Source organism: Vitis riparia, chromosome 17 (genome assembly GCF_004353265.1).
Source record: "Vitis riparia cultivar Riparia Gloire de Montpellier isolate 1030 chromosome 17, EGFV_Vit.rip_1.0, whole genome shotgun sequence".
Classification (NCBI taxonomy): Eukaryota; Viridiplantae; Streptophyta; class Magnoliopsida; order Vitales; family Vitaceae; genus Vitis; species Vitis riparia.
Window position 1 is genome coordinate 17,406,646 of NC_048447.1, and position 18,370 is coordinate 17,425,015.

The window sequence follows — 18,370 nt, forward strand, 5'->3', positions numbered from 1 at the left end:
TTGTTACTTTTCTGCCACGTGTCAAATCATCTCCTCCCTTAAACCCTTGTTTTCTCTCTCTCAAAACCCTTACACCCTTCCCCTCTCTGTAATCACAGGTATGTGAAATTTCCCTTTTGGGCGTGTTTCTGAAATTGCAATTGGAGACCCATTCACTCGATTGCTCTCTTTTATACCCCGATGGGGGTATCTCATTTCTCTGAAATTTATCTTCCTGTTGTATCATTCATCTGTTGAGTCTCAATATCTTTGAGCGCATTACAGATTTTGGCTCATTTTGGTCTCAACTTTGCTCTTCTTAGTACTCGTTATTTGAATTGAGAAAATGCTGTCAATCAGGAAACTCAAGTCCCATATCACACCGCTTTCCCCTTACTCCCTGCTTTCCTCGCTTCTTTGCAGTGATCACAGCATTCCCATATGCCGAATTCGTGGGTTCTCGAGAGACAGGCCATTTTTTCAGTTTATCAGCCCTTATTTGACAAATTTAAACATGGGAAATGCTGTTCTGGATTCTCGGAGTGGGTCAATTCAGTCCTTTTCGAGTATGGGTGGAACAATCTTGGTCCAGGCTCGGGACCCAGCTAAACTATGTGAGGAATTGGAGAATGCAATTGATGGTCATAGGTATAGTGATGCATGGAAGTTGTTTGAACAGCATATGGGTATGGAAGGGTTTCCTAGGAAATCCATCGTGAACACGGTATTGACAAGTTTTTCAGAAAGCCTTGATGTTCAGTGGCTTGAGAAGGCTTATGGGTTGGTGGAACGGGCTTTTGCAGAGAGTAAGCAGAATTTGTTGGAGAAGGAGACTCTGATTTACATCTCTTTTGGTCTTGCAAGTTGTGGATTGCCAGTTCCTGCATCTACTGTTTTGAGGAAATTGGTTGAAATGGAAGAGTTCCCTCCTGTCTCTGCTTGGTCTGCTATCTTGGCCCACATGTCACAAACGGCTTCAGGAGCATATCTTGCTGCCGAGTTGATTCTTGAGATAGGTTACTTGTTCCAGGATGGCAGGGTGGATCCGCGTAAAAAGAGTAATAGGCCTTTGCTTGCCATGAAGCCTAATACTACGGCCTTCAACATTGCTTTGGCCGGGTGCCTTTTGTTTGGGACTACTAGGAAAGCAGAGAAGCTCCTTGACATGATGCCTCGAGTTGGTGTCAAACCTGATGTGAACTTACTTATCATAATGGCACATATTTATGAAAGAAATGGGCGAAGAGAAGATCTTAGGAAGCTTAAGAGACACATAGATGAAGCCCATAATCTAAGTGATATTCAGTTTCGGCAATTCTACAATTGTTTGCTTACATGCCATTTGAAGTTTGGGGATTTAGATTCTGCATCCCATATGGTTTTGGAAATGCTTCGGAAGGCAAGGGAAGCACGGAATTCCCTTTCAGCTGCTACACTCATGTTTGAAGCTGTTGGAAGTGGTAATACATCTACTCAAGAACAGGTTTCTGAAAAAAGCTTAAGCCATAGAAAGTCAGATGGTTTAGAGAATGCTAGACCAAATACAAGCCTGTCCATATCTTATGAGGAGTTTTCTAGAGACAGAAATTTCTTAAAGCTTGAGGCTGAGGCAAAAGAAATACTTGATAGGCTGTTAGCAAAATTGCAGATGCAGGTTGAGTTTATTACAACTGAACGTGGAATTCTCCAACCAACTGAAAGAATTTATGTGAAATTGGTCAAGGCTTTTCTGGAAGCTGGCAAGACGAAGCAATTGGCGGAGTTTCTAATCAAGGCAGAAAAGGAAGATTCTCCAGTTTCCACTGATAATTCAGCCTTGGTTCATGTCATTAATTCATGCATCTCGCTTGGTTGGTTAGATCAAGCACATGACCTACTGGATGAGATGCGCTTGGCTGGGGTTAGAACTGGTTCTTCTGTGTATTCTTCCCTCCTAAAAGCATATTGTAAAGCAAATCGAGCAGGAGAGATCACATCACTGCTTCGAGATGCCCGAAAGGCTGGAGTCCAGCTGGATTCAAGTTGTTATGAAGCATTGATTCAATCCCGAGTGCTTCAAAAAGATACTGAAGGGGCCCTCCATGTATTCAAAGAGATGAAAGAGGCTAAAATACCAAGATCTGGTCATCGAGAATTTGAGATGTTGGTTAAGGGATGTGCAGAGAGTGGTGAAGCAGGTCTGATGGCAAAGCTGTTGCATGAAATCAAGGAAGAGCAAAGAGTGGATTGTGGAGTTCATGATTGGAATAATGTAATCCATTTTTTCTGTAGGAAGAGACTGATGCAAGATGCTGAGAAGGCTCTGAAGAAGATGAGGAGTTTAGGGCATGCCCCAAATGCACAAACTTTTCATTCTATGGTCACTGGGTATGCTGCTATTGGGGGAAAATATGTGGAGGTAACAGAGCTGTGGGGCGAGATGAAGTCTTTTGCTTCTTCTTCCTCGATGAAGTTTGATCAGGAACTCCTAGATGCTGTACTTTATACATTTGTCAGAGGGGGTTTTTTTGTTAGAGCTAATGAAGTTGTGGAGATGATGGAGAGAGGAAAGATGTTCATTGACAAATATAAGTACAGAACCCTCTTCTTGAAATACCATAAAACACTTTATAAGAGCAAGCCTCCCAAAGTCCAAACAGAAGCCCAATTCAGAAGGAGAGATGCTGCATTGACTTTTAAGAAATGGGTAGGCTTGTTTTAATGGAGCTTTCGGTCTATTACTTGCATTTCGGAGCTCTACTGAGTCTACTCTAATGGCCCTCAATGCCCTACAAATTCTTCCAACAGTTACAAAGCTACACCAGTTGTCTTCTACACATATCTTCTGCTTTCTTGCACTAGCATTGGTAAGTAGATATATTAAATTGGAAGACAGGGCCCAGGTGGGGTTTACCTTGAATACAGAAAATGTATGTTAAGGTTAAGATTGCTGATACCTGTTGAGCATTACAACTTACACATTCATTAGCACAACTTATTCATTCAAACTGTTTTGTCATGTTTGCTTCTTGGGTGCGGTGCTATTGGCATTTATTCACGAGTCACCACTCTTTTCTGACTATTTACCTAAACAATACGGGGAGAAATCCCTGCTAAACAGGGAAAGAAAGATCCTTTCATTGGTGTGCCCTACGCATTGGATTTTTTTTTCTCTCAAGTAGTTTTGATGAGGATGAACACATAACATTAATCGTTTAGTTTTTATTTTCATCATGTCATATAAAACTAAGTAGGATTTATAGTCTTTTCCTTGTTCTGTAGGATATTTGTAAGGCTGCAGTACAAAGGGATTTAAATTTGAAAATTGTGAGCTATGTAGTCTAAGATTCCAGTCTGATCACTCATTTGTCTGGATCTGATGATGTTGCTTTCATGAATCTTTTAGGGCAGCTGCAGAATATGTTTGTGTCATCAACACTCTATTTTAGTTGAATTTCTGAATTTTGACTGGTTGTTTGTTTGTGGAGAGCTTGATTAATAGCCATTTTCAGAACTAGTTAAAATGAAATCAGTTAAGAGTCTATAGTTTGGGCTACCTTTTTTCATTTTATGACATTTTCTGTTTGACTTCCTCCTTGCTTCAGTAACATCAACAGAAAAAAGGTACAGGTCCATGTTAGGTACATTCATCTTGCATAAAATTTCAGGTGATAACTTCATAAAAGTCTGAGTGGATAGTTCTAAAGTTTCTCTTTTGGTTCCATGTTTATTTCCTTGTACATGAGAATATAATGGAGTCTATCTCAGTTGATTAGGGCTTTAGCTGTGTAGGCTTGATATGTTACTGGTCCATTACTTAACAGGTTAAAGTTTAAAGTCAACTCACGGGTTAACATTGAATTAGCCTTGGTGTTGCCCTAGATTTGTGCCCATGCGACTGCTTGTTTTTTCCCCTCCATTTATTTAGCCCTTAGGCATGTGGCAAAAGGTTGCACATTAGACACAGTATACAAGGGTTTCATCTGAGTCGGCTTAATATACAGTACTGACTCAGTTGCTAATAGCTTGAACATATGTTATTGGCTCTATCTAGTAGCTTAAACTTTTGAGTCATCAGTGGTTTACCTCTGTTTACTTATTTCTGGGAAGTGGAGACAAGGCAAAGAATTAATTGCTTCACCAATTCTTAGATGATCTAGGGATCAGATCAAAGTGTTACATTTCCACCATTCTTGGGTGTCTGATCAAATTGTTGCATTTCTAACTCCAAAGGAGATTCTCAAGTGTGTAGAAATGTTGCAGTGAGTTTGCATGTTTGGCAAGCCAGTCTTCCCCAACAAAATTGAGTTTTAATATGGTAACATTTTGCCCTTTTGACTCCCTTTTCTTCTCAAACTTCTTCAGTTGCAATTCATGATATCCAACTCCTGCTCTTCCATGGGCTAGATACTTAAAAAGAAATCTTCATTGATGGCTTTGACAGATTTTGTTCATTTTATGTGATAACAATGGCCAAAGCATGTGCTATCTCAAAAAAAAATCAGACCAATGAAGAGTTGCCTTTCTTTCGTTTTTATGTCTGTAACTCTCAAATGATATTTTAAACTCTTAATATGTATTATTTTTTATTTGAAAGTACCATTTCAAAAACAAATCAGACAATGCTAACTTCAGATTCCTGTATGACTCTCCTAATTTTCGCCAGCTTAATTCACACAGGCAGCATTTCTGGGTTTCATATTCGTTAGTCGTTTGTGTTCTAGAAATACGTAAGTTCTTAACATCTATTGAAATGGAAACTGAATCACTATATAAGAAGTTACCAGGAGTGCTAGGTGAAATATTGGTGAAGTCATAGATTATATACCATTAAATGAATAACATAACATAATTAAAATCTTTGATATTTTGCTCATCCATACATAATGACAGATTCTTGAATCCTACTTCTGAAAATTTTCAAAATCCTGCCTGTGAGATGTGGTAATGCGATAGAATGTGGTTATTTTGAATGCAGATGAAGATTGAAAAGAAGACTTCAAAATCAACCTAAGGTGGTATGGGATTTAAACCGCTGACTACTTTTCTGAATTATCACCATATGTCCTGATTGTTTATTTTGGTCAATTGCAATTGTGCAAAAAAATGGTTTTGGGTGGATGGAATTCTCAGCTGCCTACTTCTTTCATCAGATTCAAAAGGCTTTTGGTTGTTGTGTTTGAAACTGAGAATTCCAAGTCTTTTTTATGTCAGTGAAAACTTCTGTTGATGACCTTGGAAGGGCACCTACCAAGGAATTTATGTAAACTATGCAATATATCAGTATGTCACGGGCTTTGTTCAGTGGTTTGTGGGACTAGGCATTGTTTGTGGTTTAGTGGATTGCTTTAATACTTTCGTCTTCCTAGTGCTCCTGGATTTGCAAAACTAGTACTAGTAGTGATTTGGATGGCCATGTAAAGTGCCATCCAAATCCATAGTGATTAAAATTGTATTTGGATGATCCCAAGGGTTGACTGAAATAGTCCTACATGTTGTTAATTCATAATATTTTAAGAATGGTATCATGGATAATAGTAACTAAATTCATCTTGAAATGCAGGAGAAAATCAGAACAGAGTTCTTTCTCTTCATGGTCTCACTTTATGTACTCCACTTGTTAGGTTTTGGATGTTTTGTTCTTTTAAAGCATGTTTATTGATTTTTTTTTTATTTATGTTGGGTATTCGAATTTCTTATTGTTTATTTTGATTTTCTTGTTTCCTGGTATTTCTAGTACTACATAGGAAGGAAGAACAGGCTCTCAATACAAGTATAAATTTATGTTCTCATAAGATACTGACTTGGTCTACTCTCTCTTGTTGGTACTAATTGCCCTTATAAAGATGCCTTCAATTGCTCATTCGATTGATGACTTTGTTATCCCTACCCTGAAGAGAGAAAAGCTTGATCTATCCAATTGCTGCATAATTGGGCCTGATAAACTATAAATGCTATTAGTTACAAAATGATCCTACCAATCTTTCAATAGAAAATTGACTGAAGGGCCACAAGATACTATTTCATGGGATTCTTTTTCCCAATAGAAGCCCTTGAGAAGTTGCCTTGGATGCAACTTGAATTAGTCCATTGTCAATCATGCAAAGATTTGTGATGCTTTCAAATGGTATATAGCAACATAATTTTGTATGATAATACTCTGCATTACATTGATATGAATATCATTGATTGGGTGACAGGTTCAGCTGGTGGGTGAACTTCTTGAGCCATTTTGGGTTGATGAATGTTCAGTTTCTGTATGCTACATAAAAATGGTTTGTGGTTTCCTGACCATTTGAAGGATGTTAATCTCTGTTGTTCAATTTTTGGTTTCTAAATATAAATGACGACCTCTGAAAACCCCACTTGAACCGGTGTGCGCTAGTTTATATTTTGGTTTCATTCTTAATCAGTGTCTTAAAATGTTAAATTCAATATGGGTTCTGACTAATGCTGCTTGGCACCATGTTCTTGCAGAAGGATTCAGCCGAAACACACTATGAAGAAGTCAGTGGTATCAGAGGAGCTAGAATCTCTGAGAGATTAAACTACACCTATACCTCAATAACCCTTTTGCAATATCATGTTGGTAATCCATCTTGTGAGAAAATCCTGTGGCACCAAGAAAATCCTGAGAATGAAATCACTGGTTTTAGGAACCCCTTAAGGACTATGAATCCTGTTGCTGAGCTCACAGTGACTCACTTTCAAGGATCGAGAGTCTTGAGACATCATCTCATCTTGGAGTTGAGTGCATAGCCAGTGCTTTGACGTATTCAATTTTGTACAGACCCTTCTGGGTATTCGGTGCCAATCACCAACACTCTTCTGCCGAGCTTCACCTGATGGAACGACCGATATCTTGGACTATAGCATCAGGTCACCAATGCTCACCCTTCTCAATTTCTGGTGGAAAAAAATCAACGGTTTATCTGTGCTCCTAGGGAAATTGATCTCATTCTTTGTATCCAAGTTCAATCCTATTATTTTGTACTTCTTTGGGAAACTTGTGTTTTGATGGGGTCATTTGATAAATATATGATTTTTGAAACCCAATTTTATGAAATATGATAACCAGATTTTAATATGGAAAATAATATTGTCTTCATGCACTCTGAGCTAGCCCCCTTTTTTGTGCCAAGATTGCCCTTCCGATCTCCATCACCGATAAAAAAAAAAGGTTATAGTGGTGTGGCGGCGATGGACTGATGTGGAGTTGCAGTGGTCTTGGCACCTTCGGATTTTTCTTCCACAACAGCATCCAAATCTCCATGTCAACATTGATCAAAATTTGAAGAGGTTTCTTAGCTCATCTTTTTTATTTCCCCTCTTCCTTCATCATCTTCTTCGTTTTCTAGGTTTTTCTACTGAAAAAAAGAGAGTTGAAGCAGAGTCGTCGCACGAGGTGAGCGTCGGCCCCTGTCGCCATTAATCACCACTAGCTTCCCCTTAATCACGACCAGAACCCACCATCACCGTTGCAGCTTCTTCGCATCTCTAGTTCCGGTGACTTCCAACTCTAAAATCATCTCCATCTTCACCACACCAAATTCCAATCCTTCAATACCTATTCGCCGCTGATCCACCTCCATCTTAACAATAGTTGTAGCAGTTGAAGGAAAAGAAAAATTCGGAGGTGCCAAGGTCATTGCCGCCATAGCTCAGTCCATCTTTGCCGCCACCATTGAAGCTAAACCCATCTCCAAACATGGAAGCTTGGATGCTGTTGTGGAAGAAAAATCCAAAGGTGCCAAGGTCCCCGCAGCTCCACATCAGTCCATCGCTGCTGCACCACTATAACCTATTTTTTTATCGGTGATGGAAACCGGAAGGGCAATTTTGGCACAAAAAATGATGCCGGCTCAAAGTGATTGAAGGCAATATTATTTTCCATATTAAAATCTGATTCTCATTTTTCATAAAATTGGGTTTCAAAAACCATATATTTATCAAATGACCCCATCAAAACACAAGTTTCCCTACTTCTTTTACTCAGCAACACGGATTTCCAAAAACCCATTCAAATGCTACTAAGATTGTGTTTGGTAGTGATTCTAGAAAAAGTTTCTATAAAACATTTTTAGTTCTTATAACACTTGAATGATAAAATATTTTAAGTGTTAAAAAAGGAAGTTAGAAGTACTTCCTAAAATCGCTATCAAACGGGTTTGAAGATAGATCACTTAAATGATGGTTATTAAAAGAAATTTGTAAGATGGTATATTGAATCTCATCAAGGTTTAATCTATTATTATTAAAATTTAATTGATTTTTAAATGAGATAATCAAAATATGATTCAATAATTGGCACCAAGCCAAGAATCATGAATTCAAATAGATGATTGAAAAAAATGAAGAATAAATGAAGAAGATTAAAAAAATGATAAATAATAAATAAAAAAACATCTAATTTACATGGAGAAAGAATTTAAAGTAAAGAGTTATTTTTAACCTAATAGAGATTTTTTTCCAAAAGTTTTTCATTTTGTTTGGAAAGTGTGCTCGAAAATAATTCTAAAAATTGTTATTAAATATTTTGTAAAACAAAATTCCTTTTTGGAATTTGAAATATTTTTAATCTTTTTTTTTCTTCATATTTTTAATTTTTTAAATGATATTTTATTTGTAATTATTCTTCATAATTATATAATTATTTTAAAAATAATTTTCAAATAAGTAAAAATAACTATAAAAGTGTTTTCTAAAAATATTATATTTTATACTTTTAAGAATATGAAAAAAAAATTAAGTATTTGGAACTATTTTTTAGAATATTTTTTATTTTTTAGAACAAAAAATATAAAAAACACTTTTGATAATTAAAAATTATTTTTTATTTTATATTATTAAAAATAAAATGTAAGATTTTTTTTAAAAATATTTTGTTTTCACTTATTTTTTAAGAGTTATTTTAACAAATAATTATATAATTAAAAATAAAACATTAAATATAAAATTTATTTTTAAAACATATTTAAAAATATTTAAAAGAGATTTAAAACATTTTGAAAGTTTAAACAATTTTATAAAAATTAGAAAATAATTTTTAAAAATTATTTTTAAAAGTTATATTTTAAAATAGTTACCAAATAAATCCTAATTTTTTTAAAAATAGGTATGACACGTAATCTTATTTTGGTGCTGGGAGAGAATGGCATATTTTATTTATTTATTGGTTTTGTGGTCGATATCTCTCAACGGCACGAGGGATGCATGCAGTTGGAAAAAGTCAAAAAGTGCAGTGAAGGATGCATACATCTGAATTTGGAAGAGGCATGCGTCATCATTTCTATATATGTACATGTAATTTACTACATTACCCTCTAAGGTTTCTTATATTTACAAGGGATGCAGGAGCGAATTAGGAGAGCCACGTCATCATACACGTATTTGATATCGGTAATAATTAAAAATTTCGTAATCACTTGCGTGATTCGAGCGATCTAATTTTTTAATAATTGATATAATTCAAGTAAAAAACACGTGGATGCTTACGTGGCTAAGAATCAGGGTAAAATATACTATATTGGTTTTAAAAAAATAAACAAGCATAGGGACATCGGATCCAAGCACAGTATGGAAAGGCAAAGGGTTCCAGTCAAAATCAAATTTGACTAAGAGAGGTCACGGATTTTCCGCCATGGGAAGAAGGATTCCGGGGAAAATTCCAAACAGTGGGGTAAGTGGAGCTTTCGCGACTGAAGGACAACACCAAAACCGGCTTAAAAAAATTGGGGCATCTTCTTTGTTTTTTAGTGGAGGAGTTGATCTGGGGACCACAGTACCCTATATATACCTCCCATGCACCATAACCCGCCCTTCTCTTCTTTCTCATACTCACTCTCTCTCTCTCTCTCTCTGCTCTGTACTATTCCACGAATCTAAACCCTAGAATTTAACAAATGCCGGTCAAGCGTTCGCGGGTCGGTCGCTCTTCGAGCTTTGGAGACGCTGGTTTCCTCAGCCAGGTTCCTACGCCGGAGCACCGGTGGGACAAGCGCAGCGCTACGCCGAGCAATTCGGCTAAGATTTTGAAGCCTTCGGATGTGGCGGGGGACCAGCAGGCTCGGCCGACGATTCTGACGGTGGCGTCTCCGGAGATGGACAGGGGGAGGGTTGATGTGAGTTCTGAGAAGCCGATTGGGGCGTTTCTTGAGAAGTGTTACTACTGCAATAGTAAGATCCGTGAGAATGTTGAAGTTTTTATGTATGGGTAAGGTTTTTTTTTTTGTCTCTGTTTTTTGTCTATTTGGTTGCCCAGAAATTGGAGGGGGAAAACATGGGAAGAAAATGTTTAGATCCTAATGACAACTTACTCTTTTAGGACTAGTTTGAGTGGAAACTTCTGCTTGAAGAAACTTTCAAGATTTAGAATTTGGATTTCTTTTTTTTTTTTTTTCCTTTTACTGCTTTTTCTCAGAAACCAAATAGAACCTCAGAAACCGCTTTGTTGCCTGTTTGTTCTTTTTTCTTGAGCTTTTAACCATGTGAAGTGCCTAATGGGTTTTTCAATTTTGGTGTCAATGATTCTTGGTCCTTATAAAGGCTTTGACCGTCTAGCTTTTGTATGTTTTCTTTTTTGGTTTTTTGTTTTACTATGTTTGGTTGCTCAGAAACTGGAGTAAAAGTAGGAAAATGTGGCAAATACTATTGCTAGGCACAGCTAAGTGATTGTCTTTTGGTCTGAAAATAATGAAAATTCATAGATTCAAAATTTTAATTTTTTTGTTCCCTACTATGATGCCTACACCTACGCCGACTTTTTGCTTTGAAACCAACATCATATCTCGAATTTTTTTGGCAGCTAATTAGCGTCGAATGCAAAAGTTTCTTATATGAACACTAAAGACTTTATTATTATTATTATTGTTGTTGTTGTTATTAATTTTATGGCTTTGTTTTGGAAACAACAGATCTAATCTTATCAGAAATCAGAGGAAATAGAAGAAAATATGGGTCTGTTTGAATTTTTAAAAAAACTGTTCTTTGTTCTAAGGAGCAGAAAACTGTTTCCAAGAACAATCTCAAAACATGTTCTAAATTTTGAATAACATGTTTTTGGTCATCGAGGTTTCAAGAAAATGGAAAGATCAAAAGTCAATTGGGTTAATCGGCTCTGCATGAATGAGGCTTTTAATTTGTTCAATCAAATGAAATTGAAAATCTAAATTCCACATTTGTATTTTCCTTCTTTTACACAGAATTGAGCTTTCAGATTTGAGAGTGGATTTATGTTAAAGAAAATATGTCTTTTAGGGCATTGAATATATCATTAGTTAAGTAACATTTATTTTGATTTGAACATTTTATTGATGGCTTATTACCAAAAATACCAAATCACAACTTTTGGGGGAAAATGAGGGGAAAGCATGGAGAACCATTCCTTTATGTCTTTTTTGGACTATTTGGTAGGAATGTAATCACAACTTTTGAAGGAGGGGAATGTTTGGTTCAATTACTTAATGCCTCTCTTATTTCTACCATGATCCTATGGTGCCTCGAGTTCATAGATACTGGCCCCTTGTCTCTGTTTGACTTCGTAGATTGGTCAGGGACTCCTCTATTGCATTTTTATGTAACTATGGTCCATGGATATTACCTTCCAATCCTAGAATGCTTTTTCAATGGTCACATGATGAAGCTCAATCATTTGCAAGTGTCCTACAAGTTGAGCCATTTTGCAATTGCCTATACAGAAATGAGTGTAACACATTTTCCCCTTTATAAGAAAAAGAGTAATCTTGTAGAACTCATTATATGAGAACCTTAAAGTGGGATACACTGGTATGGAGTTCTAGTCAAAATCATATGTAAATGGGAGTTCATGTATTTTCCGCCATTAAAAGAAAGATTCTAAGAAAATTCTAGATAGAGGGGTTAATAGAGCTTTCTTAACTATAGGAAAACCCAAAAGCTCACCATAAAGCATTAGCATTTTCTTTGTTTGTTAGTTGAGTAGCTGATCTGGGGACCACCATATCCTATATAATATGCTTCATTGCACCTTACCCCTTCCTCCCTTCTCTCTTATTCTATCTCTGCTCTATACGACTCTACCTTTATCCCACAAATCTAAACCCTAATATTTCTCAAATGCTAGACAAGCAGTTTCAAGTCGGATGGTCCTCAAACTTCAATGATGCTAATTTTCTCAACTAGGTTTCTATGGGGTCACCGGAGCATCGGTGGGAAAAACAAACTGCTATGTCTGCAATGGTTGCTTCTACCAAAGGTGTGAGCGATTCAGCTTAGATTTTGAAATGTTCAAAGTTGATGGGGGACCGCCGGTCTTGACCAAAGATCTTGATGGTGTCATCTTTGGAGATGGACAAGGGGAAGCTTGATGTGAGTTTTGAGGGATTGATTGTGGGGTTTCTTCATAAGTCTTACCTCTATAAGAAGAGGATTCATGAGAATACAGACGTTTTTAGGTATGGATAGGTTTTTTCTTTTTTTTGGTTACTTTTGTTGTCTATTTGTTTGTCAAGACAATGAAGGAAAAGAAAAGAAACGGGAAGAAAATGTTTAGATCGTGGACTAGTTTGAGTGGAATTTCTTGTTTTCTTGAATACTATGTGAAAAGAATTTTGAGATTAAGTAATTTGACTTCCTTCTTTCCTTCTACTCCATGTTCTCAGGAACCATATCACTATTCTTTTCTCTTTGTTGTTTGTTTCTTCTTTTTATTGACCTTTAACCTTGTGAATGCCTAATGGTTTTTTCAAGATTAGTGTCAAAGAGTCTTGGTCCTTATATAGGCTTTGATATCTGCATTTGTTTGTCTTTTTTCTATTGTGCTCTATTTGGTTGCTGAGAACTTGGAGTAAATGAAGGAAAATCTAGCAAATGCTATAGCTAGGCACAACTAAGTGATTGTCTTTGGCTTGTCAATAAGGAAAATTTGTAAAAGCAAATTTTACATTCTTTTCGTGTCCTACAACTTCTCATTTCCATGATGCCTACATCCACACTCCCTTCCTCCTTTTGCTTTTGAAACTGTCATCAGATCTAGGTTTTCTTTGGGAGCTAATTAGCATTTAAAAATTAATACAAAAGTTTCCTATATGGACACTAGAGGCTTGATAATCTCTCTCTTTTTGTCTTTGAACTTTTTGGCTCTGATTTGAAAACTACATATCTAATCTACTGTTCCTTTTTATTATTTTCCATATAGCTTTTATTTACTTTTCTTTGTTCAATTTTCCTTTCCTTTGCTCAATTTTCCTTTCCTTTGCCCTCTCTCTAGTTAATGAAAAACTAGTGAAAATAGAAGAAAATGAGTAGCATGTTATTTTGTTATTTAGGTTCTCAAAAAATGGAAAGACCGCTCAATTGAGTCAATCAGTTGTGCTTGATTGAGGCCTTTTGTTTATTCAAATGAAAAAAAAAAATTTGAAAATCTAAGGTTCACAGGTTTATTTCCTTCTTTTATCTTGTTTTTTGGGAAGATTGTGCTTTTGGGTTGGAGAATGGCTTTGTGCTAAAAGAAAAGATGCCTTTTTAAGGCATTTAAGATAAAATTTGATGATTTATATTTATGGGATGGCATTTATTTTGATCTAAACTTCTTATTGATTACCTTGTTACAAAAAATACTAAATCACGGGAACATTTTGGTAAAATGAGGGGAAAGCTTAGAGAAATGCTCCTTTTTACGTCTTTTTTGGACTATTTGGTAGGGACACAATCACACAACTTTGAAGGGGTGAAGTGTTTGGTTCAATCACTTGAAGGCTGGTTCCATGAGTTGGTAGATGTTCATCCCTTTATCTTGTTTGAATTCATAGACTGGCTGGGGAATTTTTGTGTTTTGGGGCCTTGTGGATTTATGTGATTATGACATAACCATGGACCATGGATATTACCTCCTACATAGAATACCTTTTTATTAGTCACACAGTAGAACTTCATCATTTGTTAGTGTGCTGCAAGTTGAGTCATTTTGCAAGTGCCTACACAAAAATGAGTCCAACACTTTTTCCCCCTTATAAGAAACACCATGATCTTGTGGAACTCATTCTATGAGAAACATGAAGTGGTTTAAACAAGTATAGAGTGTTCGTGACTGGAAGCCACGGATTCTCCGCCATTGAAAGAAAGATTCTGGCAAAATTCCAAATAGAGGGGTTGCAGGAGCTTTCGTCACTGTAGGAAAATCACGAAGTTCACCATAAAAAATAATCATTTTCTTTGCTTGTTAGTGGAGTGGCTGATCTGGGGACCACAATACCCTATATATACCTCCCATGCACTTTAGCCCTCCCCTTCTCTCACTCTCTCTGCTATGTACAATTCTACCTTTAACCTGTCTAAACCTTAACATTTCTCAAATGCCGATGAAGCGCCCACGGGTTGGTAGGTCGTCAAGCTTTGACGATGCTAGTTTTCTTAGCCAGGTATCTCCACTGGCTATGGGGTCGCCGGACCTCCGATGGGAGAAGCACAGTGCTATAGCTGTGGAAACTGCTTCAGCTAATGGGGCAAGCGATTCAGCTAAGATTTTGAAGCCTTCAGAGCTGGTGGCAGACCACCAGTCTCAACCAAAGATTCTGACAGTGGCATCTCCAGAGACGGAGAAGGGGGAGTTTGATGAGAGTTTTGAGGGCCCCATTGGTGGATTCCTCCAGAAGTGTTACTATTGCAAGAAGAAGATCCATGAGAATGCTGAAGTTTTTATGTATGGGTATGGTTCTTTTTTTTTTTTTTGTCTTTTTTATTGCCTAGAAAATGAAGGAAAAGAAAAGCAATGTGAAGAAAATGTTAAGATTCTAAAGGCAACTTGCTTTTTAGGGCTAGTTTGAGCGGAATTTCTTGTTTTCTTGAGTTCTACATGATGGAAATTCTGAGATTCAGAATTTTGATTTCTTTCTTTTTCTTTCCTTTTTTTTTTTTATTATTATCCTTTTTACTCTATTTTCTCAGAAACCAAACAGAAACTCATCACTGATCTTTTGTCTCTGTTGTCTGTTTCGTCTTTCTGTTGAGCTTTAACCATGTGAAGTACCTAATGTGTTTTTCAAGATTGGTTTCAATGATTCTTGGTCCTTATCTAAGCTCTGACGTCTAGCTTTCTTTTGTCGTTTTCTATTATGCTATGTTTGGTTGCTATGAAACGGAAAAGAAGGACAATCTGGCTTATACCATTGCTAGGCACTACTAAGTGATTATCTTTTGGCCTGTAAATAATGAGAATTCATAGATTTAAAATTTTACTTTGTTTTCTTTCCAATAAGCTCTCATTTCTTTGATGCATGCACACCTACACCCCTTTTCCTTTTACTTTTGAAACTGGCATCATATTTGGGTTTTTTTGAAAGCTAATTAGCATCTAATGCAAAATTTCCTATATATAATTCTTTTTCCTTTTCCTTTTTTTTTTTTATTTTAAAAAAATTATGTCTCTGATATGAAACAACAAATCTAATCTGTTATTGCTTTTTATTATTTTCCATATAGATTTGATTTATTTTTCATTGTTCTACTTTTCTTTTCCTTCCTCTGTTTAGTTGACGAAAAATCAGAGAATATAGAAGAAAATGAAATTCTGAATAACATGCTATCTGTTGTTGAGGTTTCCAAAAGATGGAAAGACAGGTCAATCAAGTCAATCAATTATACTTGATTGGGGGGATTTGAGAGAGGGTTTGTGCTAAAAAGATATCTTTTTAAGGCATTCAAGATCCTATTTGGATAGGTTGTATTTGTAGGATGACATTTATTTTGATCTGAACCTTTTTTTGATCGCCTTATTTCTAAAAATACCAAATTAAGGGAGCTTTGTGGGGGAAAAAGAGGGGGACAGCTTGGAGAACTGCAGCTATATGCCTTTTTGGGAGTGTTTGGTAGGAACTTAAATTGCATAACTTTTGAAGGTGTGGAGCATTTGGTTCAACCACTTAAAGACTTTCTTTTTCTATCATGCTGTGAATCTATAGATGTCGGCCCCCTTGTCCTTGTTTGACTCATAGACTGCTTGGGGACTGCTTAGTATATTGGGGTCCTTGGATATTGTTTTTCCCATCTGTTGGTGCCCTTTGTATACCCCCATGCACATGGGTTGCGCCCCCCCTTTTTTTTTTTCTCATTAGATGCCTTTCTTATAAAAAAGATCAAATCACTGCCTAGAAATTCCTCTATGATGCATTAAATTGCATTCATAAGTTTGATTTTTGGAGTATAATGGAAGATTTTTCATAGTAGATTTTATTTGTGGAAACCCTTCATGTAACTTGATCAACATCTAAAGTATACCTTTGCGCACCTATATATTTTCTTAGAAACCAATTGGATTGCTGCTTTTCTTTTTTTATTTGTTATTTATTCTTCTTTTTTCCTTTTTCTCCCAATGTTTGTTAATTTTTCATCAGCCCTCAGTTTGATCACTAAGAAAAAGGTGAGGGAATGGAAAGAACACAAAATGGAAAACCGAATTCAACAAAATGGAAAACCGAATTCAAACCAAATTTTTTCCCAATGTTTGTCATTTCTATATTAATTAACTGTGATATGCTTCTGCAGTTCCTGATGCAGAAAACTATCAGGTTATATTCCTTTTCATTCTCATTTTATATTTTGGTTTAAGCACTGGCATCTGTAGATTCCCTATTTGTTTTTCTTCTCTGTGAGATGGGAGATGTCCACTTTCTAATGGAGGTTAAATATGTATTATTCTCTTAACATGATTTTACATGGTTCAGTTTGTTGATATACATACATGATTATGCATCAAATGGAAGTTTTATTTTACTGTTCAGATTTTGTTTTCTGTGTGTGTGTTTTTAAGTCCCCCTCCCCCTCTTTCTGGGTATTTAAGCTGTAGTTTTTCAAAACTTTACTGAGATTGGGTGATGCAATGCAGTTACCTGCATGCATTTTGCACCTCTGACTGCCGTGACAGACAGATCATCTTTGACAAGGAGCTGGAGAAAGCATCTGCAAAACCAATAGAAGCCATGAATGAGCACCGCAGGGTGAGCCGTATGAAGAATCAGTTTGGTTTTCAACTGGAAAAGAAGGCAGCTCCATAGGCTCATAATTGCATGTACTAACTGTGGTGGTGCATAGCTGTCAGGTTTTTAAGATTAGCTTGCACGTTTGCATAGAATGGGCTTCTTGCCTTTAGTTTCTCATGGTTGTCATATCACTGGGTCTTGTATAGTTCTGCATGTTTGTTTTAGGGTCAGAAGTACCATGTTTGTGAGGAGTTGAACTTGTTTCTGTATTTTGGTTTAGCTTTCAGTGGAGATGGTTTCCATTATATTACAATATGATGCATATGTGGTGAAAGATACTGAAGTAGTACTGAAATGTATTACAAAGTCATGTATGTTCTAAATGCAGTTTTGATCTTATTAATATGCATCTGCTACTGGAATAGCTACTTTCTGCATTTGCTTAACTGAAATCTGGAACTATTCATATGCTTGCTTATCTGCAGACTGCCATAATGAAAGTAGATTTTTTTTAGGATTTGTTTTTGTTTTGATTACCCAGAAGATTGAGTAGGTAAATTTTATGATCTTTCTATTTTGTTTCGTTCCTTCTATTATAATCATAGCTATATCTTTTCTGTATGATCATGTGGTTGGATAAATATGATATTACTTGATTTCAAATGTGGATGATGTTGTATGATTATCATTTTTTTTTTTTTTTGATAGATAAGCGTCGAATATATTAAAAAGAGGCCAAAAAGCTACAAAGTATACAGGGAGTATACAAACCAGCTAAGCCTCACAACCAAAAAGAAAGCAAAAAAATCCCACCAGCCCTTATCTGGAGGCTATCACTCCAAGAAGCCTATAAGAGACAGCGAGCTCTCTCCACTATATAATCTAGCCCAACACCATAAATTACAGACAAAAGAATTTTTAATTTCTGAATTGCTATCACTCCCCCCTTAAATGCTAGTCTATTTCTTTCCTTCTAAAGAGTCCAAAAAATGTACAACGGGATAGACTTCCATATCTTTTTCCTTTTTTCCTCTACAAAAGGGCCCCTCCAGCTCAATAAGACCTCTTTTATAGTTTCTGGAAAGACCCACTGAACACCAAACAAAGCAAAGACTATCCCACAAGACTTTTGCCACTATACAGTGTATGAGAATGTGATTTACAGATTCCTCTTCACAGCCACACAAGAAACAATAGTTCGGGAGTTGCCACCCTCTTTTCTGAAGCCTATCTAACGTAAGCACCTTCCCCCAAGTGGCCTCCCAAGCAAAAAACAATATTTTAGTTGACACTTTATCCACCCAAATGTTACTTTTCGGAAAGTTGTTGGCAACGGTATTAACTACCAAGTTGTAAGCTTCCTTGACTTTAAACTGCCCGTTTCTTCCTCCTTTCCAATAGACTGAATCTTCCTCTAAAGTAGGTTTATAGCCCCTCAAGACATGAAGCAAATTACCTAC

The 18,370-nt window shown here is 36.3% G+C and overlaps 2 protein-coding genes across 6 annotated transcripts; both read left to right on the forward strand.

The window, feature by feature from the left end:
• The first annotated feature begins 64 nt into the window (after positions 1-64).
• LOC117934395 (pentatricopeptide repeat-containing protein At1g03100, mitochondrial) lies at positions 65-7,973 on the forward strand. 4 transcript variants are annotated; one of them, XM_034856049.1, is made up of 3 exons: positions 65-2,825; positions 4,937-6,233; positions 6,436-7,973. In XM_034856049.1, the coding sequence occupies exon 1, from the start codon at positions 326-328 to the stop codon at positions 2,678-2,680; it is 2,355 nt and encodes a 784-aa protein (XP_034711940.1). In that variant the 5' UTR covers positions 65-325; the 3' UTR covers positions 2,681-2,825; positions 4,937-6,233; positions 6,436-7,973. The 4 variants fall into 4 exon arrangements, with proteins under 4 accessions (XP_034711940.1, XP_034711941.1, XP_034711942.1 ...); XM_034856050.1 differs by having other exon boundaries at positions 6,159-6,233; XM_034856051.1 differs by having other exon boundaries at positions 6,159-6,332; positions 6,436-7,024.
• A 1,630-nt stretch (positions 7,974-9,603) lies between these two features.
• On the forward strand, positions 9,604-17,347 carry LOC117903943 (FCS-Like Zinc finger 2-like). Of its 2 annotated transcripts, none has more exons than XM_034816456.1 (2): positions 9,604-10,171; positions 16,817-17,347. In XM_034816456.1, exons 1-2 carry the CDS (start codon positions 9,861-9,863, stop codon positions 16,983-16,985), a joined length of 480 nt encoding a protein of 159 aa, XP_034672347.1. In that variant the 5' UTR covers positions 9,604-9,860; the 3' UTR covers positions 16,986-17,347. The 2 variants fall into 2 exon arrangements, with proteins under 2 accessions (XP_034672347.1, XP_034672346.1); XM_034816455.1 differs by lacking the exon at positions 9,604-10,171 and adding an exon at positions 10,946-14,641.
• The last annotated feature ends 1,023 nt before the right edge of the window (positions 17,348-18,370 follow it).